This window comes from Carcharodon carcharias, chromosome 6 (genome assembly GCF_017639515.1).
Source record: "Carcharodon carcharias isolate sCarCar2 chromosome 6, sCarCar2.pri, whole genome shotgun sequence".
Classification (NCBI taxonomy): domain Eukaryota; kingdom Metazoa; phylum Chordata; class Chondrichthyes; order Lamniformes; family Lamnidae; genus Carcharodon; species Carcharodon carcharias.
In genome coordinates, this window is record NC_054472.1 from 16,249,880 (window position 1) to 16,277,714 (window position 27,835).

Sequence of the window (27,835 nt, forward strand, 5' to 3'; positions counted from 1 at the left end):
CCCTAGTCCTCCTTTCTACTTCTAAATGCTGGTGGCTATCCCCCTGACAACTTAGTTTTAACGCTTCCCAAAGTACAGCAAAGAAAATATAAGGATAAAGAGTTTTGGGCCCTCATGAATCTTAATGGCCCATTCCAAATGTGCAAAGTACATCCAACTATGACTGAAGTAGATAGAAATTTATGGGTGGTTTTGTTTCGAAACAAATTGATATTAAAACAAAATTGTAGCCAAACTAAAATATCTGCTGTAAAATCATGTTTTGCAAGAAAATGGTGTAGCAGGTCACATAACAGATTTTCTTCCCCTCCAAGTGTCTATTCTAATCAGGTGCTGCTGGATTTATGGCCAGAACATCCACCCTACTAAGCAAAAAGGTCTCAGCTATGATAGCTCAACTGATCCAAACCAGAGGAACGTTAATATGCAATAATTGGCCTCAGTACCACTGAGCTCATTAATGGGGTAAGGATCCATGGTTCAAGAGCTTGGTCAAAGAGGTAGGCATTATAGAGAGAATTCAGCAAAGGAGATAGACAGATGGGGACATTCGGGAGGAGGAATGCCAGCGTTTAGGGCCTAGGCCAATACTTATCCCTCAATCAGCATCATGAAACAGATTATCTGGCCATTACTATTTTGCTGTTTGTGGGAGTTTGCTGTGTGCAAATTGGTTGCTGCAGTTCCTACATTACAGCAGTGACTACACTTCAAAAATACTTCGTTGGCTGTAAAGCACTTTGAGATATGGGGGGGGGTGGGGGTTGTGAAGCTTTGCTCAGTTGGTAGCATCATGAAGCTGAGACAAGATTCTCGAAATTATGGGGTATATGATCAGGCTGAAGGGTGTCCTCTCCCTCTTTCCACTGTCTTTAAACCTCTTATCTTTCTTCAGTTCTGATGAAAGGTCATCGACCTGAAACGTCAGCTCTGCTTTTCGCCATGGATACTGCCTGACCTGCTGATTTTTCTTTCCAGCTTTTTCCTTTTGTTCTTACTTCAGGTGTCCTGCACTTGTGATCACTATGGGAGGGGGATGGTTTTTCCTTAAGTCAGTGAGTGGGTGCACTTCCAGCTCTGTCCGCTGGCGGTGGTGTCGGTGCACTGGGCCCCTCCCCCTCCCCCCGCCCCCCCCTCCCCCCCCCAAGACCAGGAGGCAGGGGGCGGAGCCTATCCCCAGGCGGGCCAATCGCGGGCGCCGTTTGATGCCGGTCCGCGGAAAGCTGCGAGCCAATGGGAGCGGCGCTCTGTCAGAGCGGCAAAGATGGCGGCGGCGCCGCTGCTGGAGTTGGAGTCGCTGGAGAAGACGCTGGGGCTGCGGGGACGGAGCAAACTGGGGCACGGCCAGAGCGGTAGCACGGTGAGTCAGCGATCAGCCCCGGGCAGGCGCCGTGTGTGAGGGGGGGGAGAGCTGGGCCGTCGGGAAAGCGGCTTAAACCTGGAGGAGGGGCTCGAGTTCGCCTGGTGGCCGTGGCGAGTGACGGCGGTTAAATCGGGCGGGGTTCACGCCCGCCCGGCGTGAGCAGCAATCTCGCTGCACCTGCCTTCAGCTCAAATACACGTGTCCATGCGGGAAGGGGAGGCCTGAAGGAAACTATTATTTTCATTTGTGAGCTATTTTTAGGATAGTCGTTGCCTCCAAGTGATTATTTGTGAACCTCACATTGGCATAAAATGTGGGAGATAATTGGCATTGATATTGGGGCCTGATAAATCCCCATAAAATACTTCCTGGCCTCTGAGGGCAGCCAGCCAAGAATGGAAATGGGTGGAGAAAGATTGTTCATCGTGCGGGCAAAGTGAGATGAAAGGCAGACAACGCCCACCTTCACATGTTGGCTAAAACCTTTAGTGGTCCAAGAAACTAGAAACAATCCTCGTGTCCTTTATTAAGGAAGAAATAGCAGGACATTTAGAAACCCGCCGTGTTCATTCTTTGGCTGTGGGCCTGACTGCCAAGGTCGTCATCATTCATTGCTCTTGAAATGCCTTGCTAGAGCATTTCAGCGCCCCCTCCCCCCCTCTCATTTAAAAGTCAATTATGTTGTTGCGGGTCTAGGAGGCACATATGGGTCAGACCAGGTCAGGATGGCAGATTTCCTTCTCTGAAGGGCATTAGCGAGCCAGATGGGATTTTACATCAATCTGGGAACTTTCATGCCACCCCCCCCCCCCCCCAATATTAATACTACATTTTTTACTTCTGATTTATTTCATTAACTGAAGTTAAATTCATCTGCTGAGGTGGGATTTGAACTCATCTCCCTGGTTCGTTAGTCCAGGCCTCTGGATTACTGGTCAAGTAATATAATAACTAGGCTACTTATCACTTGGATGATGTTTGACTAATTAAAATAAATTAATTTTATGCAGCTAAATCATAAATTCTATCAACTGTTCCCTTATCTTTCTGCAGTTCTCACTCATCAGAAACTTTGAAGTTTGTAGCACAGGAGGTCATTCACCCACTGTTTTTGTGCGATGCAATGATCTGTGCCACAACCAACAAAAAAAGTGAAGTTTGAATTCTGAATTTTTTTTTTTTACCCCAAGTCAGCTAGTGTGGAGACCCATCACTGACTCTCCAACCCAAGCAACTGATCAGTTCACAGAAATAAAATGTCTGATGAAAGATTGTTGACCTGAAATGTTAACTTGGCTCTCTCTCCACTGATGCTGCCAGACTTGCTGAGTATTTCCAGCATTTTCTGTCTTTTTCAGATTTCCAACATCCACAATGTTTTGCTTTTGTAACATTTCTGTTTGTCTGCTGCAAAGTGATATTCTTTCTCTGCTTACCCAAGTGCTTAAGTTTCCATTGGCCAAACACAACTTAGGGGTGCCCTGCCCTGCCCCCCACTGAAAGTGTATTGCTGGTGTTTAATAAAAATTGAGAAGTGTCAGTGTCTTGAAACAAAAAGGAGCTCTTCTGGACCAATCTTTTATTTCATTACCTGTTCTGTTATCATCTCCCGTTGCCTTGTAGCATCATCCCTTTTGTCATTTAATCACTCCTGCCTTCCACTGTATCACATTCCTTCCCTCATTTTCTGTTTATATTTCAGATTTTCAGCATCTGCAATATTTTGCCTTTTTTTCAATTGATGTTTATAGGGATAATTATAGACTTCATACGTCTCAGGACACAATGATTCTGTGCTGCTGGGAGTGAGGATATTTCTTTGAGCAGATCAAATGGGTTAAGTAGGCTCCGTAAAAGGAAAAATGCTGCATGGCCGGTGAAGCACTGAGGCTGATGGGCATTGTTCGGTGTTTTTTGTGTGTGGTTAACTCACCACCTCGATGCTACATGTTCATTGTGAATAGAAGTAAGGTTACATGTTGTAGACAGAGAGAAGTGGCGTCACTAAACAAATGAGAAAACCCTGGATCATTTACTAGCAGAAAATCAGTTCCAGGTCACATAACAAATTGCACCCCACTCCCATATATTGTACAGCTGCAAGCAGCAGAGTGTTATTTCTTTGTATGGAAAGAGTTGTCAGCACTTAAGACTTAAAGAAAAAAAGAACCACTTTTTGAAGATGATTTTAAGGCTGTATTTAATTTGGGTATTCTCCAAACAGGAGCAAAGTTTGAGCAGCTCATCATCTGAACCGGCAGACAGTTGTCTTGTAATTTCTAGAAGGGGTTCATTATCTCCTCCATACTGTTTAAGATGGACTGTGATTGTCCAAAAATCTGTAAATGATTCCCACATCCACCTTAATGAGAAGTAGGCTGAGAAGTGGTTGGGACCAATCATGAATGAATGAATCTTCCCCCCCCACCCCCACCACCAATGATATTGAAAACGTTTTCCATCAGAGAAGATTTTTTTGTTGTTATTGAAAGTGACAATCCCATTTGTACCCAGCCAGAGCATGTTTTTCACACCTGGAGTAGTGTGCGTCATTTTGGTCTCCTTACCCAAGGAAAGATGTACTTGCCATAGAGAGAATGCAACAAAGGTTCACTAAATTAATTTGTGGGATGGGAGGAATTGTCCTAGGAGGGGCGATTAAATAGACTGGGCCTTTATTCTCTAGATTTGAGAAGAATGAGAGGTGATCGCATTCAAACATGCAAAATTCTTACAGGACTCGACAGGGTAGGCGCAGGAAGGATGTTTCCCCTGGCTATGGGGGCAGGGGGTTTCAAGAGCCAGGGGGATACAGTCTCAGAATAAGGGCCTAGTTACTTCGGACTGAGATGAGGAGGAATTTTTTTCACTCGGAGAATGGTGAATCTGAAATTATCTGCCCCAGGGGGCTCTGGAGGTTCAATCTTTGAATATGTTCAAGACTGAGATCAATAGATTTCTACATATTAAAAACATCAAGGGATATGGGGATAAATGCAGGAAAATGATGATAAAGTAGAAGATCAGCCATGGTTTCATTGAATGGTGGAGCAGGCTCAGTGGGCTGCTTGGCCTACTCCTAATTGTTATGTTCAAAACCCCTTCATTGGCCTTCCAGAAGGTGGGCATCACTGCCCACATTACAATCGGTGGTCTCATTCTGGGGAGTAACAAAGTATCCTCTTGTCTGTGAAATCATCAAAGAAGCAGCAGCAATGGTTTGTCGGTTGGGGGGAGGAGCGGGTAAAGATTTGACAAACTGAGCTAAGTATGTCCATATACATAACAGGGCACTATTAGGGAGGGAGTTCCAGGATGAATTCTCTTCTCCTCCCCCATTCCTCATGACTTCCCTTCCCCTTTAGTGCTGCCTTGAAACAGTTAAAATAATGTAAAAGTTCCTGTGTGTGCTCCTTTAATTAACACTTAATTCGAAGTTCCCCGTCTAATGTTTCATCCTTGCAGTGTAATGGTCAGTGAGGTTTTCCAGTGTAATTGAGTTTGGTGTAAATAAATCACACAGCTTAAGTTTTAGGTGCATAACTTCTGAAAGAATTGTTATTGAAATAAATATAACATCTATAATTAATGAAATATAAAATACAGGTACAGCAATTCCTCACTGAGCATCCTAGTTGTGTTCCTGACAAGTGCAACTTTAAGTGAAACATTGTTAAGCAAATCAGATTTTCCCATAAGAACTAACCTATAAACTAGAGTAAGGTTCTTTTAAATGCTTTAATGGTATGTGAGCATTGCTGGCTAGGCCAGCATTTGTTGCTCATCTCTAATTGCCTTTGAGAAGGTGAGCCACCTTCTTAAATGCTGCAGTCCACGTGGTGTAGGTACACCCACAGTACTATTAGGGAGGGAGTTCCAGGATTTTGATCCCATGGCTGTGAAGGAATGACGACATAGTTCCAAGTCACGATGGTGTGTGGCTTGGGGAGGAACTTCAGCTGCTGGTGTTCCCAAGCGTCTGCTAACCTCGTCTTTCCAGGCAGTGGAGATCATGGGTTTGGAAGGTGCTGTCGAAGGAACTTTGAGTTGCTGCAGTGCACCTTGTAGATGGTACACACTGCTGCCATTGTGTGTTGGTGATGAAAGTAGTGAATGTTTAAGGTGGATAAAAACATAAGAAATAGGAGTAGACCATTCAGCCCCCTCGAGCCTACTCCACCATTCAATAAGACCATGGCTGATCATCTTGTATTTCGATTTCCACATTCCCAACTAACCTCGATGAGTTTTGATTCCCTTAACAAGAATCTATCTACCTCTGCCTTAAACATATTCACTGACCCCGCTTCCAACTACTTCTGAGGCAGAGTTCCAAAGTCACACAACCCTCTGAGTGAAAAAAGTTCTCATCTCTGTCCTAAAAGGGCGACCCCTAATTTTAAAACAGTGGACGGAGGACTAATCAAGTGAGCTGCATTGTTCAGGATGGCATTGAGCTTCATGAGTGTTGTTGGAGCTGCACTCCAGGCAAGTGGAGAATTTTGGGGAGATGGTGGCATAGTGGTAATCAGACATCCAGGTTAAAACTCTGGGGCCATGGGTTCAAATCCCACCACAGCAGCTGGTGGAATTTCAATTCAATTCCAATTTCAATCAGTTGAATCTGGAATTGAGAGCTAGTATCAGTAATGGTGACCATGAAACTATTGTTGATTGTTATAAAAACCCATCTGGATCACTAATGTCCTTTAGGGAAGGAAATCTGCCGTCCTTGCCTGGCCTACATGTGACTCCGGATCCACACCAGTGTGGTTGACACTAAACTCTCTAGAGCAATTGGAGATGGGCAACAAATGCTGGCCTTACCAGTGACACCCACAATCCAGGAAAGAATATCAAAGGGTATTCCATCACACTCCTCACTTGTCCCTTGGAGGTGGTGGGCAGGGGTCACCAACATGTCGATTGTGAGTGACTGGTAGCTTGTCGCCTGCCAATGAGTAGCTCACATTAAGATTTGCCCATTACAGGATTCAAGTCACATAATTATTTTTCCGCCGCAAGCTAACTCGTTTTCCAACTTCTGTAAATGACACTGGTGTAAGTGTGGGTCCGACTGCCGTAAGTAATAAAATGGGTGTAGTTGTGACTTGTGTGGTGGAGGACCGACATAAGTCGAGGACCATCTGTACTAGCACAACTCTGCTAGCTAGCATGCGGCAGGAAAAATAAGCTGCTCTTGTTGACATCATGGATGCAGAGGCAGGTCCACCCCAAAAAAAGGCAGAAGACATACTATTTCCATCAAGAGTGGGAGAATGATTATTTTGTTTCAGCATTAAGGACAAGTGTGTCTGTTTAATCTGCAGTGTCAGAGTTGCAGTGGGGAAAAAAAGTGTAATGTCGAGAGGCATTTTGGAACAGTGCGCAAGCATTTTGAGAGGAATTTTCCCACAAGAAGCAGTCTGCGGTCACAAAAAGTAAGTGAACTAAAAGCTGCAGTGCAGAGACAACAATCTTTTTTTTACAAAACTAATCAAGAAAGCTAATGCAGCAACAGAGGCATCTTTCAAAATTGCTCATTATTTGACCAAAAACAAGGCAACGTTTACAGACTCAAGGGCGCAATGACTCTGGCCAAGTCCCAATTCAGAGATTTCAAAAACAGCCCTGAAATTGTCTGCCATTTCAGGCCTGTAGTTAGGAGCAAACGCCATGGCAAGAATGGTATCTGCATTATCAGCCGATGTGCTGGAGCAGCTAGGGATTAAAATACATGTAAGTGGTTTTCTATTCAATGTGATGAATCGGCTGACACAAGCAGTCATGGTAGTGTTCATTCGAATGGTGTTTGAAGACTTCACCATTAAAGAGGAATTGCCACTGAAATCCACAACCAGGGGAGTTGATATCTACAACGAGGTCAAGAATTATTTCAGAAAGAAGAACGTGCCACTGGAGAAACTAGTGGCAAGAACGACCGATGGCGCGCCAGCAGTGACTGGGCGTCATACCAGGTTTGTTGCAAGTTGTAAAGCAGACCCCGATTTCCCTCGTTTCTTGATTGCATCATCCATCAACAGGCAATTAGTGACAAAGTAATGGGGTTTGATCATGTTATGTCTCCTGTTATTAGAATTATTAATTCAATTTGTGCAAAAGCCAAACTTCAAGTCATTTCTCGATGAACTCTCAGCCGAGTATGACCATCTTTTGCTGCACATTGAAAACCGGTGGCTTAGCAGGGGAAAAATACTGCATCGATTTCTTTCACTTTTTGCAAGAAACCAAAGCTTTCATCGACTCAAGAAATGAAGATACTGCAAAGTTATCAAACGTTGCGTGGCTGCTTGATTTGGCATTTCTAACTGATGTGACAGAGAAATTGAACACCCTGAACTATGATTCGCAAGAGAAAGAAAAGACAGTTGCCGACATGATTAGTGCAGTGAAAGCTTTCAAAGTTAAACCTTAACCTTTTGGTACAGCAAGTGCAGAAGAGGAAAATGCAACATTTTCCTTCTGTGCTCCAAACACTGGCAGAAAATGAAGCTGCTGCTGGGCTCCTGGACATGACGAGTACAGTGACTTCCTGACCAGGCTTGGCCCAAGAGTTCAACGACAGATTTAGTGATTTTGAGCAGCTGGAGGCCTGCATCATGTTTACGTCAAACCCCTCCACGGAAGTAGATGTTGGTGACATTTCTGAACAAATTAGTGTACTGTTAACCTTGATTACGTAACTGTGGAAATGGAGATTGGCAGCCTTCAAGATGATATTCAGTTAAAATTAAGGCAACCTGCCACTAATCTCTGGAGTCTCGGGGGATCCGAGAAGCACAGTAACATCCGCACTGCAGCAATGAAAGTGGCTTCCCTGTTTGGTTCCACCTATCTTTGCAAATCTACCTTTTCTGGCATGAGCTTCATCAAATCCAAATTTCAGACGCACCTGACCGATGAACATCTGAATGACCCCGTCAGATTTGCCCCCTCAGGATACATACCAGATTACATAGCACTGGCGGACGCCATGCAGTGTCAAGTTTCACATTGGAAATGAGGGTTAAGAATCAGTTTTCTTCATTTTCAATATATATTTTTGTAATGCAACTGTAATAACTTAATGCGTACCCTTATCAATCAATATATTTTCAGTATATGTTTTAGTAGCTCGTATTATGACGCAGCGGACGGTAAAGGCTGAATTGTCCAAATCCCAGGGGGAAACTTGAAATAATGTCATAACCTATTTTTGCAATTTGTGTGTTTCGAGAGGCTTTGAATTCAGTAGTAATAAGACACCGAGTCTTTATTATAAAACTAAATTAAACATTTATTAATAAAAGATTGTAAACACATGTCTACAAAATTACTACTATAATAACTACAAATGCCCCCTAATTAATCTGACTCTCAGTTACACCCCCGTTATGACAACAGTAAAACATACAGATTTAAGCAGACCCCTGGCAAAGCACACCCTGGACAGTCACATTCAAAATGAGTTTCTTTCAGCTCAGGTCCTTGCCTACAGACTTGTGGCTTACAGGTTGGAGACTTTAGATCTTGGAATCCCTCCTCCTTTTACCCAATAGCCTTCTCTTGCTTATGTATATTTTCCCTTTTGAATGTAAACTCTCATTGTCACTAAGTTTTTTTTAAACTTTAAATATTCTTACAATAAAGCCCTTTCACAATACCCACTTTACTAGTAAGCTTTGAAAAAAAGTAAACACATTGTTTCTGAGCTTCACCTGGTTAGGTGTAATATTTCACCCGCTCTTTTGAATGGTCTATTTAAAAATGCAAATTGCCCCCTTTACACCTCACCTATTTCTCTGTTTACCTAATTACCATTTCAAACCTACTTCCCTTCTAAACATAAAAGCTTCTAGACCAGCTGGCTTTAATCCAATTAGACACCCTTAAATTCTATTAAAATAATATCCAATAATATTATTATCTTTTTGACACTCGGGATAGTTTTCATTAATCAGAAGTAGTTCTCGTTAAAGAAAAGGTTGGTGACCCCTGTTTTAGGTAGTAAGGTGAGTTACTTGCTTCAACTGCCAGCCTCTGATCTTGTAGCATTCTTCTTAGTACTTATACGGCTGGCCCAATTCAGTTTCTGGTCAATGGTAACCCTTAGGATTTGATTCAGCAATTGTAATGCCATTGAATGTCATGGGGAGATGGTTAGATTCTCTCTTGTTGGAGTAGATCATTGCCTGGCACTCGTGTGTTGTGAAAGTTACTTGCTTTTTATTAGCCCAAGCCTGAATGTTGTCAGGTCTTGCTGCATATGGACATGAGCTGCTTCAGTTTCTGAGGAGTCGTGAATGGTGCTGAACATTGTGCAATGATCAAAGAACATCCCCACTTCTAACCATATGATTGAGGGAAGGTCATTGATGAAGCGGTGGCAGGTTGGGCCTAGGACACTACCCTGAGGAACTTCTGCAGCCATGTTCTGGAATGGAGATGATTGACCTCTAACAATCACAACCATCGTCCTTTGTGCTAGGTATGACTCCAACCAGTGGAGAGTTTTCCCCCGGTTCCCATTGGCTTCAATTTTGGTAGGGCTTCTTGGTGCACACTTGGTCAAATGCTACCTTGATGTCAAGGGCAGTCACTCACTTCACCTCTGGAGTTGAGCTCTTTTGTCCATGTTTGAACCAAGGCTGTGACGAGGTCAGGAACTAAGTGGCCCTGGCGAAACCCAAATTGAGCATCAATGAGTAGGCTATTGCTGTGTAAATGCCATTTGATAGCACTGTCGACGACCTCTTCCATCACTCTGCTGATGACGATTGAGAGTGGACTGATGGGGCAGGTTGGATTTGCCCTGCCTTTTGTGTAAAAGACACACCTGGACAATTTTCCACATTGCCAGATAGATGCCAGTGTTGCAGCTGTTCTGGAGCAACTTGGCTAGGGGCGGAGCTAGTTCTGGAGCACGAGTCTTCAGTACTATTGCCAGAATGTTGTCACGGCCCATAAGTCCTTGCAATATTCAGTGTCTTCAACTGTTTCTTGATATGGAGTGAATCAAATTGGCTGAAGACTGGCATCCTTGATGCTGGGGATATCAGGAGGAAACAGAATTGGATCATTTACCTGGCACTTCTGACTGAAGATGGTTGCAAATCCTTCAGCCTTGCCTTTTGCACTGTGATGGGCTCCCCCATCTTTTGAGGATAGGGATATTTGTGGTGTCTGCTCCTCCAGTGAGTTGTTTAATTGCTCAACACCAATCATGACCAGATGTGGCAAGATTGCAGAGTTTTGATCTGACCCTTTGGTTATGCGATAGCTTAGCTCTGTCTATCACAGGCTGCTTCCACTGTTTAGCATGCAAATAGTCCTTTGTTGTAGCTTCACATGGTTGACACCTCTTTCAGGTATGCCTGTGCAACTTGAGGGATGGAAGGAGCAGGAAGGACAGACAGAGATGGAGAGTGCACGAAACAGTGGCATGAAAAATTCACCATGCCAAAGTGTTCAGAACAATATGATAAACTGGGACAGTTGAAGTTATTAGGTAGTGGTCTGTTTGGGTGGGTTTTATTGTTGGCCTCCATCTGTGTTTATCCCTGTCAGCTCCTTAGTCTGTTTTGCAGGAAGTCCCTTTTCACTTACAGACTGAATAAATAAAAGTACTAGAATCAGTTATTCATTGGTCATTCATGATTTAAATACAATGTTTTAAAATCTCGGTGATGACTGAATTCAATAAAGTGAGGCTGGTTTCGTCAATACGTTTAAATTCTCCTCAATGTGGCCTGCTGGCAAGTGGTGTAATAGTGAACTTTGCAAAGTTTAAGGGATATATGTTGCCTATTGTAGACATTATAACGAAACAATGTTAAGCGAGGAATCCCTGTTATTTGCCTATCGTTATAAGTCCAAGTCTTGGCAATTAGTTGATGTTTATGAACAGCTTCAACTCTTTACTGATGGTTCCTGAGCTGTTCTAAACCCCTCCGATTAGATTACACCAGTTATCTCTGAAGTACATGCACTTTCAAAAGGCAATTGATAAAACACCAAACACAAGACTTATTTGGAAAATAAACGTCTACGGAATTAAAGATTCTGAAGGATTCTGGATGATGTGAAAGGGTTAGTCTGGAATTGAATCAGAAAGGGGAAGCTATGCTAAATGGAACAGTGGGAGAGTACTCATCAGGATTGAAATCCAGCAATTGTAGTGAATAATTAAACCACCAGAGTACTTGGCCTCATAAGCACAGTGTTGGTTTTGTAAAGGGATAAAATGCAAAGGAAATGAGATGTTGTTAAGGCTTTGGTCAGACCATACACAGGGAGCTGTGTGCAGCCCTGGTTGCAAATCATGGCAGCAGTATTACTGCCCTTGGAAAAAGACACAGAGGAGCATCAAAGGTTAAGAATGTTGGGCTGTTTTCTTTAGAAAGGAGTAGATTTAAGTGATCTAATTGTTTTTAAAGCTAATTTATTTTTCCTAATTGTGAAGGGATTAGGTAAAGTTAATCCAAGATGGTATAATTGGGTGAATCAAAGAAATCGCCTCTTATACTAAGAGACAGTTGGATGCATTTCAAAGCAGCTTGAACTTCGGGAGAAGAACAAAAAGAAAGAGGAGATTTATGTCGTCCTTTGCCCCCAAAAAAATTGTGTATCTTTGCAATCATTGTAATCATTTAGAGTTTAGTTCTAAGTTCCTATTCTAGAACTGGCTACCGACATTTGGGATATGTGGGTGGAGTTTACTCGAGGCAGCTGTGGTAGAGACAGTGACTTTTCTCCCCACACAACCTTGTTTTCATGGCTACACAATCTCATTGGTAGAACTGAAAATACAGGTATATGCCAAATCATAGAAATCTGTACTGTGTGACAATGCACAAACAGCATCTTGTCTCTTGCTGGTACACGTTCTTCTTACAAGTTATTTAACTAGGTTTGGAAACAGCAGAGTGCTTTGACTCACGTACTGACTTCATTCATTCCGTGAAGATGAATAAGAGAAGTACATTCCAATAGTTATATTAGCAGATGCAGAAGACACCTGTTGTACCACAGACTCCTGTGGCTAACCTGGAAACTGAGTTTCTGTGGTGCCTTTTTTTCCCCTTTCCCTCCCTTCACCAGAAACTAAGCCTGTCTGAACCCCACCCAAGAAAAAATGTGACAACATCCATTCTATTTCCTACGTTGTGGCACTACTCGAGCAAGAAGAAAAATAAATTGCCTGCTTTCCAGTAACAGTCTCTGTTTGTCTCTCTCCTCCCTGTCACATAGGCACACTTACACTGACATTCAAATTTATAATTCTGTATTCTGTCCAATTATATGTGAAGGGCAGATTGTAGCCTTGAAATGGTTGGTATTTTTAAAGAAATAATGCATGTATACTGTTCCTATTTTGTGTTTCTCATCCATGAGCTGCTATCTTTTAAATGATCTGAAACCCATGCAGTACTAAATGCTGTTTAAGTATGATTTTAATGACTTAATAGTTCTCGAGTAAGCGCTGAAACAATGATTAAGCACTGAAGAATCTCAAGTCATTCATGATATATAGCTTGTTCACTGAATTGGTGCTATCTCTAGAGTTTCATAAAAACCAATCTTAGCCATGTAAAGTTTCTTGAACTATTTTTTTTAAAGCCCAATATTACAATTACAGCTTTTGTCTTTCTTAGGGCGAAATATTGATGGCATGAGAAATTTGAGGTGATGCCTTATTAAACCATTTCATTTCTTCCCTTTTCCACCACACCCCCAGCAAAAAATTGCATATAGTTCCAGAATATAATAGAAAGAAGTTGTTATCCAGTGTTTTAAGTCTAATTTTGTTCTTCCATTAGTATTTTGATATGAAGGTGATCAATAAACCCTAGTGGCACCAATGAATATATTAAATTCAATGTCCTATGTGGTTCAACAGGCACCTATTCCTAAAAGATTGGTTTGATCTTTTCACTATAAATTATCCACCTGATTTCTATATCAGCTGTCATTGTCTTGAGACATTTTGTGGTGATTTACTTGACTCTAAACCTTCCTTTTTACTTTCATTTCTAAATGGTTGTTCTATTATTGCACAGTAGGAAGATCCTTCATTACCTGTTCTTTCTAACTTCACAGATCCCTGTGCTACAGACCAATAATGGACCTAGTTTAGTGGGGTTGACTACCATAGCATCCCATCTCGTAAAAGTGGCCAAAAAGGAGGCCCTCTTGGGAAGTACGGCAGAGAAGAGCGCTATAGTTCATCAATGGCTCGAATATAGAATCACTCAAATAGATAGGTGTAATAGTCAAGAGGATGCAAGGATGGTTTTAAAGGTAAGGTTAACTTCATTTCTGAAGACCTGGCTGTAAATGAAATATTTCTGAGGGTTCTGTTTAATTTGTAAGATATTTTGACTGCCTCATTGGACTCGCTGAGCCACAAGTCATTTGTACCCATGAGGTCAACTGATCTAACCAAGATCTGACTGAGTCTGTAGCCACTTGGGAATAATGGCCTGAGTTTGACTATCCCCTCTTCCTCATATTACCTTCCATACTAGCAACCTTTACTCAGTGCTGTCTATGGACCATAATTTGGTAACTGGTACCTGACTCCTAAACTTGGGGGTAAATCAAACAAAATACTGTGCTGCTGCTGTGCACTCTACTGTGTTAAACTTAGCGTAATATGATTTCCCTTTTCTCTTGGAACCAGCAGACTGTGCACCACAATGTTATATGACTAGTTTTGCAACAAACTTGTTAGAGTAGAGTAAATGTTGGTGAAAAGACAATGTAGCCACTTTTAGTAAATACCCAAATAATGGGATGGTGCATCCCATTATCTGCATATTGCGGTTTATTTAATCCATTCCTTTGCAGGAGAAAAGCGGTGTTTTATTTGGCTAATTATGTTATGGGTCGAATATTGCACTGATGACTCAGTTTCTAAACCACTCTTTGCTCTGTAGTTTCCTTAAGAAAGCCCAGATAACTCGTGCCTTTGCTGTGAGACTAGCTAAATCCTAACTAAGGATCTTGCATTTAGCTGCCGTCCAACCAAAATATTTACTGCTTTTTGCAGATGAGCTTTCTCTTGTTTTAAGGCACTTTGTTCTTGACTATGCAGAATTCATTATGGGGGTGCGGGAGAGGTTGGGGAAGTCATTCTGATGCTGGAATTTGACATGGGTTGTTCTAGATAATAAATCTGTGCCAGTGTGTATTACTGAGGTGACCTCAACCTACCAGATATAACAGGATTACTGTTATCATTAAATGATTTAGCAGAACTGTTCTGAGGAAAAACTACAAAATTTTAGACGTGCCTTAACTGAACCTAATTTTTTATTTTACTCTTCCTCCATAACAATTCTTCAGTATTTATGTTGATCTAAGGCCTACGCAGCTATTATATTTTGCAATATTTGCACAGTACAGCTGCTGCTGATGTGAATGCCATGGTTGTTATACTGTTAAGGCCCTGTTGGGGGAACTGCAGTGCTATTTCATGGTCATAATTCTAAGCAGCAACAGCACCACCAGCGCAAACTTGCAGACTGGGATTCCAAATATTTAGATGCTTTTACATTGCAACCAGAGCAATTTTTAACCCCAGTTTTATTTGATCCATCCCTTAGAACGGTTCTTAATTTTGTCAACATAGTGTTGCATGGCCAGGCCACACCAGTGAGGAGCTACTGTAATCCTTCTCTGGCTTGGGTGACTAAGTGAAGTTCAAAAGGGTTCACTGCTAACTGTTGGAGATTGTCATGTATGTAGAATCATGGAATTGTTACGGTATAAAAGGAGGCCATTCAGCCCATCGTGTCTGCACCGGCTCTGAGCATTTTAACTTAGTGCCAATCTCCTGCCTTTTCACCATGATCCAGCGCATGGTTTCTATTTAAATAATCATCCAAAGCTCTCTTGACTGTCTCAATTGAACCTGCCTCCATCACATCAATCATACCTCGCTACACTCCAATTTCTTTTTGTTTATCTAGGAACTCAATTGCTACCTTGAAGATAAAGTATACCTGGCTGGAAACAGTTTGACGTTAGCAGATATCATGGTGTACAATGGTCTTCATCATATTGTGGTGAGTGATTTGTAGAACCTTAGAAACTTGACTCTTAGAATCATAGAATGGTTACACACAAGAAGGCCATTCAGCTCATCGAGTCTGTGCTGGCTCTCTAGAAGAATAATTCACTTAATGTCATTCCCCTGCCTTCTCCTTATAGTCCTGTATATTATTCCTTTACAGAGAGCACCCAATTTCGTCATGAATGCCTCAATTGAACCTGCCTCCACCACACTCTCAGGCAATGCATTCAGCCCCTAACCACTCAGTGGGTAAAAAATGCTTTTCCTCATTTCGTTATTGCCTTTTCTTTCTCTTGTACTAAACTCCCTGAGTGAAAGATTATAAGGATTCTGCTTAACTATTGTAGAATATTGAATTATTTTAACAAAATTCAGTCATTTAAAAAAAATCTACATGGGATCATAAGGAATAGGAACAGAAGGAGGCCATTCAGCCCATTGAGCCTGCTCAGCAATTCAATAAGATCAGGGTTGATCTGTTTGTGACCATAACTCCACTTTTCTGCCTGCCCGTATAACCCTTGACTCCCTTATTGTGCACTCTTGTTTTGCACTGTAAATGTTAAATATTTACACAACTTCAAGCATTTTAATGCACTAAAAACATCCAGGAACCCTTATCTCGGCCCAGTTAAAATGGTGGAATCTGACTGGACGTGATCAGTGACCTCCATTTCACATTTTGAATGCTTTCTGCTGTCACTTGATTTGGAATCCAGCATTGTTATCGAACTGTGGTTTTAAAAATCTCCAGGCAAACGCGCTGTGAATATTAACATTCCCAGGGCCCACTGTTCTAACTTCAAACAGCAGTGTCACTGCAGGAAAAGCCTCCACATGTCACAACTAAAGTAGCACACTATGAATTATAGAAATCTGATGTTGCAACGATCTTTCTGCAACCCCTCCAGTTAAATCACTTAGCTGACTACGCCCTTGTTTTAACCATTTGTAGACCCACCCCTGCAGGTACAGCTGATAATATATCCATAATACGGACTGCAGTGGATCAAGAAGGCAGCTTACCCCACCACCTCCTCAAGGGCAATGAGGGATGGGTGATAAATGCTTACCTAGCCAGTGACACCTCAATCCCTTGAGAGAATAAATAAAAATATGCTCTACGGGTTAATTATACCACCGATTGTGTACGCTAGAGGAATGTGGAACAGTTTATCCAAAACATAGCTATGTGTATTGGTTACCTGTGTAGATGTGAAATGTGAAGGTGTCATTTAGCTGAAAGTTTTCAAATTATCTTGAGGCTACCTTGTACAGCAAACTATATCAGGTTCGATATGTTGTATTAACAACAAGACAAAATTGGAAGATATATGTTTATATACTCAAAGTTGGATTCCCCTCCAGTGGATTTACCTCAAGACATTATCAGAGAATCTATGCGTAAAATGAATATCCATACATCATAAGAGGAGGTTATACCTTTAGATAGTATTGGTATAACATGGAGGCAGCTTGTAGCCTATAGTACTGGAATGTCTCAAATTTTTAATACATTGCAGTATTTTATACTCTTTATCAAGTATTTTGAAGCTTGAAGTATGAGCAGCGCTTAATTTTATTAATGACACACTTCTTTGTTCTAAATATTATACAGTAGAATTAAATACCTGTGCAGAACCATGAAATGCTTCATTTACAGGATTCCTGGCATTAAAAATAAGTCATCCTGTTCAAATTTTGATTTTCCTTAGGTAGAATTAGGCCACTTCCCATTTTCCACATTGGGGCTATCCTAGAGATCCAGTTGGGATTGACAATTTAGTGGCGGTTAGCTTTGAGTTATGGGGCAGCTGTGCTTCTGTGCAACTTTAACCACAAGGGATGAGGGACTTCAGTTACGTGGATAAATTGGAGAAGTGGGCTGGTTCTTTTAGGTGATTGGCAAAAAAACGAAAGACGTGGAGGGAAAATAACTTTTATGCAGCAAATGGTTAGGATCTGGATTGCACTGGCTCAGAGGGTGGTGGCGGTAGATTCAACTGTGGTTTGCAAAAAGGAATTGGATAATTATCTGAAGAGAGAGAACTTGCAGGGCTATAGGGAAAGGGCCAATGTGTTGTCCCTAGCAAAATTGCTCTTGCAGTTTAGATTGGTGGAATGATGACTGTTTGTTTGTGCTGTAGTCACACTCAAATTCTAAGAGCCTGATAGTTACACTCAGCTGATAGAAACAGGAGCCGTTCAAACGCCTGCTTGATAGTACACTTTAGAGCCTGTGAGCAGTGGTTAATCAAGTGGCAGCAGCCACACCCATAAACGTTGGTGACATGAGAAAATAGTAACTATGACACAAGTGGTTTTTATTTAAGAATCGTTAAATTTAGTTTTCATCGCCAATTTTAAAATTCTTTTTAGAGGGTTTCTTCTGTTTAAAAATGATGAAGAAATGGGGTGGGTAAATTCAAAGAAAAGCAGTGTTTAATTTGGAGCTTAACTCAAGGAAACAAAAAGGGACTAAATAGACAAGCCAAGTGACAACCCATCATAGGTTGTGTAGTTAACATACCCTCTCTTTCTGGGCCACAAACACAGTTTAGAAAGTTCAAGAAGCATCAGTGAGGTTAACCATTTACCAAGATATGTTTGTCTAGAATGCTGTGCACAGCTGAGTCGGTTTTCTTGGCATCGTTTGGGACTTTGACAATGTGCAAAATTCTCTCTCGTGTCCCTTTTTCCAAAACTTAATAGATGTGTTATTGTCTGGAGCCGACATGGCCAGACGTGTGTGCAGTTCACCTTTTAATTTTGCTGTGGCTTCATCTTAAAAGACAAAATCACACAAATACTCAGTGAATTCAGCAGATGGGACCAGAATGGGAATCAAACACCTTCCACAATTAGTATTTCAATGTTGAGCACAGTTTCATTCCACTTTTGATTTCTAACAATCAGGCTGCAATTCTCATTTTTTTCTCTCTCACAGCACATGAAAAATGTTCATTCTGGAATTTGTGCAGTTCTGCGATGGTGTCTTGAGTTCAGCCGAGCCTTTGATAGAATGCAATAAATGTGTTTGTGAGCATTGTGTCTACAGAGGAAGGAGGGGATTCCAGTACCTAATGCATCACGAGCCCAAGCTTCCAGTCACCTGCCTTTCTAATTCTCTGCTCCACTCCCCCTCTAACCCCACTGTCCTCACTCGAGGCACAGCACCTCATCTTTCTTTTGGGCACTTTAGAGCCTTCTGGATCAAACATTGAGTTCAACTTCAGATCACAGCCCCTGCCAATATATTTCAGATGGTAACTGCTTGTGATGATTCTGCTGTTCCTACTAACGTCTCTAGAGTCATCTTTTGTTTCTTTTACTTGTCCTTTATTTACCATCTCCTTTTGCCTTGCACCATCATCCCCTTTGTCGTTTATAGAGTGATAGAGTTTTACAGCCCATCATGTCTGTACCAGTCATCAAGCCCCTATCTACCCTAATACTATTTTCCAGCACTTGACCCGAGGCTTGTATGCAGTGGCGTTTTAAGTGTTCATCTAAATACTCCTTAAATGTTGAGGGTTTCCACTTCTACCACCCTCTCAGGCATTAAGTTCCAGATACCCGCCCCATCCTCTAGGTGAAAAAAAAATTTCTCAAATCCTCTCTAAACCTCCTGCCCCTTTCCTTAAATCTATGCCGCCTAGTTATTGACCCCTCCACTGAAGGGAAAAGTTTCTTCCTACCGACCCTATCAATTCCCCTCATAATTTTGTATTCCTCAATCAGGTACCCCCTCAGCCTTCTCTGCTCTAAGGAAAACACTCCAGCCTATCCAGTCTCTCTTCATAGCTGAAACCTCCAGCCCAGGCAACGCCTTGGTGAATCTCCTCTGGACTCTCTCCAGTGTAGTCACATCCTTCCTATAGAGTGGCGACCTGAACTGCACACACTACTCCAGATGTGGCCTAACTAACACTTTATACAGCTCTATCATAACCTCCTTACTTTTGTGTTCAACGCCTCGACTAATTAAGGCAAGTATCCCATATGCCGCCTTAACCACCTTATCTACTTGTCCTGCTGCCTTCAAGGATCTATGGACATGCACGCCAAGGCCCCTCTGATCCTCTGTACTTCCTAGGGTCCTACCATTCATCGTGTACTCCCTTGTCTTGTTAGTCCTCCCAAAATGCATCACCTCACATTTTTCAGGATTAACTTCCATTTGCCACTGTTTTGCCCATCTGACCAGCCGGTCTAGATCGTCCTGTAGTCTAAGGCTTTCCTCCCCTCTATTTACCACACCACCAATTTTCGTGGCAGCTGCGAACTTACTGATCGTACCTCCTACATTCATGTCTGGATCATTAGTGTACACTACAAACAGCAAGGGACCCAGCACCAAACCCTGCAGTACTTTACTGGACAGAGGCTTCCAGTGACAATAACAACCTTCGACCATCACCCTCTGCCTCCTGCCACTAAGCCAATTTTGGATCCAGTTTACCAAATTGCCCTGGATCCCATGGGCTCATACCTCCTTGACCAGTCTCCCATGCAAGTCCATGTAGACTAGATCAACTGCACTACCCTCATCTACACACCTAGTTACCTCCTCGAAAAATTCAATCAAATTTGTTAGACACGATCTCTCTCTGACAAAGCCATGCTGACTATCTTTGATTAATCCTTGCCTCTCCAAGTGGAGATTAATTCTGCCCTTAGTTTTTTTCCAAAAGTTTCCCTACCACTGATGTTAAACGCACTGGCCTTTAATTACCCTTTTGTTCTTACCACCACTTTCCCTGCCTTTGTACTTAAAACCTGTTAAATCTGTAACATTTTCCAGTTCTGAAGGGTCATTAACGTAATTTTTTTTGAAGGATGAAGGTCTACCAATGAGACAAGGTCAGCACTCCAAGAACATACTCAACGGTCTCCAACAGGGCTGTGTCCTGGCACCCACGCTTTTTAACATCTACGTTAGCGACATGACCGCCACATTATCACAAAAATGCATTTATATCGACACTAAACCTTGATAAGTCAGGCAAAATCTTTCTGGGATATGGAAGCCTCACTAAATTCTGATTGGTCAAAAATGGCTGAATATTTCCAAAAGTAGAATCTGCTGCCAAGTCCATTGTATCTACATTCCAGTTTGAAAACTGCAAGGCACACAACACCCTAAATGTCACCTTCCGTGGAGAAAAAATGCAGTATGACCTATCTTCCAGTGACTGTTGCCTGCTCCTTAACCTATCATCACCACCTCCAAAAGACTGCCAAAAAGACCAAAACACAAGAGAATATCATCCACAAGCTGGGTTGCAAAATCTTCCATCCTTCACACTCCTCCTATAGCTGAGTACTGTGCACCAGTATAGGCCTCAAGTCATCACACCAAACTCATTGACACACTACCTCACTCAGTAATAGGATAATCTCTGGAACTCTGAGTGCAGTTGCAACCCAGTGGTTACCAGTCCTCAAAAGTATCGCCCCTCCCTCCATTTGGTGGAATGCAGGAACACGCAGGGAACATATTAGCAGGAATTTGGACTTCCCCGTGCACAGAGACCTTCAAGACCCTCCCAACTTGCCACTTGGCTCTGCAAAACCCCCTCTGGACGTGAATTGAACATCTCCAACTCCATAAGGATCTGAAGGCAATAGGTGCTGCAAAGGTTATGGGCCCTGACAACATTCCAGCAATAGTACTGAAGACTTGTGCTCCAGAACTAGCCACGCTCCTAGCCAAATTGCAATTGCAACACTGGCATCCACCCAGCAATGTGGAAAATTGCCCATGTATGTCCTGTGCACAAAAAAGCAGGACAAGTCCAAAACGGCCAATTACCACTTTCTACTTTTGATAATCAGTAAAGTGATGGATAGTGTCAACGACAGTGCTTTCAAGCAGTATTTACTCAGCAATAACCTGCTCAGTTTGGATTCTGCCAGGGTCACTCAGTTCCTGACCTCATTACAGCCTTGGTTCAAACATGGACAAAAAGAGCTGCATTCAAGAATGATTGTCCTTAACATCAAGGCAGTATTTGAGTGAGTATGGCAATAAGGAGCCCTGTCAAAACTGGAGTCAATGGGGTTAAGAGGGAAAGCTTTCCACTGGTTGGAGTCATAGCTAGCACAAAGGAAGATGGTTGTGGCTGTTGGAGGTCTCAGTCCTAGGACATCACTGCAGGAGTTCTCAGGGTAGTGCCCTAGGCCCAATCATCAGCTGCTTCATCAATGACCTTCCCTCCATCATAAGGTCAGAAGTGGGGATGCTCGCTGATTGTGCAGTGTTCACCATTCTTGACTCCTCAGATACTGAAGCAGTCCATGACCATATGCAGCAAAACCTGGACAACATTCAAGCTTAGGGTGATAAGCGGCAAGCAACATTCGTGCCACACAAGTGCCAGGCAATGACCATCTCTAACAAGAATCTGGTTGGACTTGTCCTGCTTTTTGTGGACAGGACACACCTGGGCAATTTTCCCCATTGCTGGGTAGATGCCTGTGTGGTGACTGTACTGAAACAACGTGCCAAAGAGCACAGTTAGTTCTGGAGCACAAGTCAGCACTATTGTCGGGATGTTGTCAGGGCCCAGAACCTTGATATTCAATGGCATTACCATCACTGAATCCCTCAGTAACAACATTCTGGGGTTACCATTGACCAGAAACTGAACTGGATACAGCCATATAAATACTGTGGCTACAAGAGCAGGTCAGAGGCTAGGAATTTTGCGGAGAGTAACTCAAGTCCTGACTCCTCAAAGCCTGCCACTATCTACAAGGCACAAGTCAGGAGCATGATGGAATATTCTTCACTTGCATAGATGAGTGCAACTTCAACAACATTCAAGAAGCTCGATAGTATTTCAGGACAAAGCAGCCCGCTGGATTGGCACCACATCCATCACCTTCCACATCCAGTCCCTCCACCACTGACACACAGTAACAGCAGTGTGTACCATCTACAAGATGAATTGCAGAAACTCACCAAAGCTCTTCTGACAGCACCTTCCAAACCAAACCCGCAACCTCTACCACCTAGAAGAATAAGGGCAACTGATGCATGGAACACCACCACCTACAAGTTCCCCTCCAAGCCACACATCATCTCGCCTTGGAAATATATCACCGTTCTTTCACTATTGCTTGGTCAAAATGCTGGAACTCCCTAACAGCACTGTGGGTGTACCTACACCACATAGACTGCAGTGGTTCAAGGCAGCAGCTTATCAGCACCACCTCAAGGGCAATTAGGGATGGGCAATAAATGTTGGCCTAGCTAGCGATGCCCAAATCTCATGAAAGGAATTTAAAGAAAAAACACAAACCTGGAGGAAGACTTGGGAAGAAAACACCCTTCCAAATATACACGTTGTCTTCGACCCAACATCTCAACAACCAGGCTTCAGTCCCCCCTGGAGCATTTGGACAATCCTCAATAGAATACAGACTGGACATGTCCAATGTGGCCACTATGCCTGACTGTGACTGTGGTAACCCTGACCAAACCATGGAGCACATAATAGCACCTGGCCCCAACTCAAGTTTGAGGCTGACATACTGGGGTTACACTTGCACTCCAGTAGGGCATTGGACTGGTTAGGGAACTTGACATTAAAACTAACAACAGCTTCTGCTCCTAAAACTGTACAAAAGATGGACCTGAAATATTAACTCTTTCTTTCTTCACAGATGGTTGCTTAACCTGCTGAATATGTGCTGCATTTTTTTAAAATTTCAAATTAAAACGCACTATGTCTTTTGAACAATCTCTGCAGCGAAATACAATCCGAACCATCTTGTGGATACCACAGCTTTTAGCAGGCCTCGTGCTATGTGGGTCTCTTTGCAACCAACATAAAGCACTTTTCCCAATCTGTCCACATTCTTGAGCTAGTAATGATGAACTGCTTCATAGTCAGCATTTCAGAACTACCTTGCATGAGACTCTGGTCTGCAGGAGCTGAGCTGGACATAAAACAGATATGGATCATCATTTAGCTGCACACTACAAACAAACCAAGTTTCATTTCACAGTTGTTTGTTCATGCCAAGCAAGACTGCCATAACTACACATCTGGCAACTGGGACCAGCAGTGATGAAACCCAGACCAGCCAACACAAGTGCAGGCTTCTTCACAACCAGATCATAAAAGGCAAATTATATCACTGGATGGTCAAGAATATCAAGTAATTCATCAAAAATTAAGGAACTTGCAATATTTCTGACCAACCATAATTTGTCACTGTCATCATTCATTGTCCCCTAAATATTTTCTGCTGAGGTTGGTGGACTTGATTTTGCTATTGGGCAAAATGTCCTGAGAAAATTAGCCAACAGACTTTCTGCAAGGCTCACTAGTTGACCTGAATTCCCTGTTTTTCTGCTCATGAATATGTAGAAGTGCTGCATTCAGCATTTTTGCCCCTGCTGTTCTACTTATCTCCAATACTTCCACGCCCCTTTTTATCCCAGTGCTCTCTTATGTCGCTGTCCAAGCATCTTTTGTATTTGCAGAACAGACACTCCACCTGATGATCCTCTGCCTTTAGCATTTTGCTCACCTCAGCTCATAATCTGTCAAATATCCTTTATCTGTAAATCCAAAAACAGCACCTTTTTTTTTAACCTCATCGACCTTTAGTGCAGGAAGTCTAGTTGTTTGCACTGTTGACCTTGTGATTTTTGTGGTGAACAGGTCAAAAGAAACTTATTACAGGTACACTGTATTTAGTATTCAGTACATCTTACTTTTCTGGCCATTTTATTTGCTTTAGATTATAGGTAGCCTAGGCTTCGGCTATTGTGTTGTAAGTTTATACGCAGTATCCATAAATTGAAATCATCAGAAATCCAAATGCAGTCGGTCCCAAGGGTTTTAGATAAAGGATAGTTGACCTGTACTAATTCAATTTTTCTGTTTTGTTATTGAGCAGCACAATATAATCGTACTTAGCATTTCTCCTGCCTCCCATGTGCAACTTACAGCTTGAACCACAATTCAGAAAGTTGCTTGGACAGAAAATACAGATCTCCTTTTTTTAAAATAAAAAAATACAATAAATACCAGTTGCAAGCTTCCTTTTCTCCATGCAGAACATCAGACCCAGTGATGCATGCTGACATCATGGACACAACGCATGCACCTTGCTGGAAACGGCTTTTGGTAACTTGCCCAACTAATGAGAAATTGGGGGTGGAGAGGTGCAGTTAATGGCTTAGGAAGAAAAAATATATAGTGAAGAAACTAATTTAAATCTTATTTATTGTTTTTAGTGAATAGCACTGTAATGCCCACATATATTTAAAACATTATGATCCTAGTAGAGACTGATAATCTTTTTTTAAAAAACTCAAGCTTTCAAGTGAATGACTGAAAGAATCACATGATTTCAAGTGTTAAGACATTTATTGTAACAGACTAAAATCAATATTGACTGAACACTAGTAGGCAACCTGTACTCTAAACTACAAAAAAGTTTCCTATTAATTTTTTTTAATTACTGAAAACTCTCTGCCACCATTTTATACTTGACTCTGTCCTTTAAACGGACACTTCATTCTCTCAGAACCAGTCCAAAATGATTCTTAGCTCCTGAAGGCTTGTTTCCTTTCTCTTCATTCCCAGGTTGGCAATTCCTAATCCCAAAACTGACTTTCACAGTGAGGGACAAATTGGAGATTCTCCCCTCTACCCAAAGCTAGGTGAATCTTCCAACTTCATTTAAACCCTTATGAACTTAGTCTGTTCAATCTGAGAGTGAGCTCCCACCAGCATCCTGCCTGGTGAGCAATAGAGACTTGCTGGCTATATCTCTCGCACTCATTCTTTCAGACTGATTGTGTCTGAGGTTCAGGGATCTTTTAGGAAAACCTGCAACCCAATCCTACAATAGATTCCTATGGACCTCTCTTCCCCTCCTAAAGCCATGTCCATGACAACATGAATCACATTGGCCCTGTACCCAGATAGAAATGCAAATTAGCTGTTGTCTAGACCCCCCCCCCCGCCCTCCTCCCCAAACTCAATTCTATCTTGGATTAAATAGTTTAAAGTATAACCATTTACAAAACCTGACATTCCTACACCTGTTTGTGGCTCAGTCTATCCATCATCAGCACAGCTGCCCTGGTCATTGTTTGCAGGTATAATACCATGCATAGACATAGAAAATTAACAACAGGAAATGACCAGCTGGTCCATCAAGCCTGCCCCACACTCATGGTGCCAGGTGCATCATGTGGACACTCCCTCCTCTGTAATTCAGGGTGAAGAATTAATGCCTCCTTCATTTTAGTGACAGCTGGAGGGGATAAACACACCAGTGCCAATGATCCCTTCAATTTTTCTTTGTTGAGTGTAGCTTGTTTATAGCTTTGTTGCACTGGGCAATCCATTTAAGTTTGCTGTGTGGCCCAGTTGTACTGTGCATTACCTTCCAGATTACTGCGTGGCCCACATACCTGTGCAGCTTAGTGGGAACATTAACCAGTGCTACCTGCTTTTTTTCAGACATGCAGTTAATTTTAATGTGCCTTACAATTTGCGCTATGGACATGAAAATGATGGGAGTACAGATCACTTGTGCACAGTATGTCTGTATTTATGGGTTGCCTTCACATTTGGCCACTCTTAAGCATAAATCATAAACTCAGCTTTTTGTACTATACCTACTTCACTATACATACCTGAACCTTTTTATTGATAAAAGCTTTCCTTTGCATATAAACACACACTCCAGCTTTTGCTGATTTACTTCTATCTCATCTTCCTGCTGATTATTTTTGATCTTTCCTTCTGAATGTGCCCAGCCACCTTGCAGCTCATCCAAAGACCTTTGTAAGCACTCAGACAGTAAATTTTAGCAAGCAGTTCAACTGTGAGTGCATCACAGGTGAACACAATTCCATGTTCTCTTGATGAGTTTTTAAAACTGGGATCACGAGGTAATTAGGAGCCAAAACCCTAGCTGTTATCTTCCTTGCCACCCACTTCTTCCTCAACCCCCCAAGGATTGAAATAGTTTAAGCTGATTTGTGAGCACATAACTAATTCTAGCATACACAGGAGCAATATGTTACCCTGTGCCACATCCTCAACTGGTCAGTTAATTCAGCACTGAGCGTGTATCATCAAACTTGGACGTTTTCTAGTCTGAGAGATTCTGTCTTGCACCATATTCATTTGACTATTGACCCAGTTTGGTTAGAAGATGTCTCATTATGTAAAGCGGCTTCTCTTGTTCTTATCTACTTTTGACATGTTTATTTCTAGGCCGAACTAACCCACGAAGAGAGAGAGAAATACATGAATGTGTCTCGGTGGTTCAATCATATCCAACACTATCCAGGAGTCCGACAGCACTCTGCCGCTGTCATCTTCATGAAGAATAGACTCTATTCTACCGTCCACTAGGAAAGCTGCATACAGTCTTCATGAGTCATGCTGAATCTGAACATCTGCTTGTCAGCATTGAAATAGTGAGGGTTGACGGCACATTTGCTGATTCCAGCACAGAGGAATGGGCCTCTTGTTCTTTTGTCTGCCTGTTGTGTCTGCTTTTGGTGAAAATGTAATGCACAGCAAATTATTTTTTAAACTCCATTTTTTTTCTTATTTAACTCCAAAATCAGGTAGCGTGTCAATGTTACAGGCTTTGTCTGCTTTCTGTACTAACTCATGTTAAAATGGCTATGCAAAGTTAACATGAGTCTTATTTCTGACCAGAACCTTCCACTTCGGATGGTGCAGTGAGCTAGAATTGTCAAGCTTATTCGTTTTATAAAGGGCGTTTTTAGTGTAATTCAATCACTAAAGGAGTCTAGCGGTTCACATTGTGAAAGGGAAATGGCTGGAAGTAGATTGGACTGTTATTTTAATAAATAAATGCCACTTGCTGGTGGTTAACAATGTGGTCTCACACTGTGCATGTCATTGGGGAAAGATTCTTTAACTACTGTACCTAATGCTGGTGATGAATTGGGCCGTGATATTACACTAACCCTTTGCTCTGGAGCATTATATCTAACTGCTTTAAATGAAAGGGTGCTGTTGAACTTGCTTTCCTAAATATTTCAACCAGCTAACAGCTTGCTTTCTTGTTAATTACGGCTCAAATTCCATAACCAACCTATCTTGTGTAGTTTTACATTATTAAATTATATATTGTTTACATCATTTTTAATTTGAGATTGGTGAAGAAATGCCAATTTGGAAGGACTTGTCAAAGGATGCCAGCAACCTTAGCTCAACTGTGAAGATCCTTAACTTCTGATTGCACCATTTGACGCAGTTTTACAATGGTAATTTCAAAGTAAGTGTATGCAGTGTTCATTTGACAGTAAATGATCAATATTTATTGGTGTCTGGAACGCATACTAATGTACATGAAAATAAATCATAAATTTGAACAAA

General features: G+C 42.0%; 1 protein-coding gene across 1 annotated transcript; it reads left to right on the top strand.

Moving 5' to 3' along the window:
• Nucleotides 1-1,247: 1,247 nt before the first annotated feature.
• On the top strand, nucleotides 1,248-27,835 carry eef1e1 (eukaryotic translation elongation factor 1 epsilon 1). The gene is made up of 4 exons (XM_041189140.1): nucleotides 1,248-1,360; nucleotides 13,463-13,663; nucleotides 15,337-15,432; nucleotides 26,696-27,835. The coding sequence occupies exons 1-4, from the start codon at nucleotides 1,265-1,267 to the stop codon at nucleotides 26,834-26,836; spliced, it is 534 nt and encodes a 177-aa protein (XP_041045074.1). The 5' UTR covers nucleotides 1,248-1,264; the 3' UTR covers nucleotides 26,837-27,835.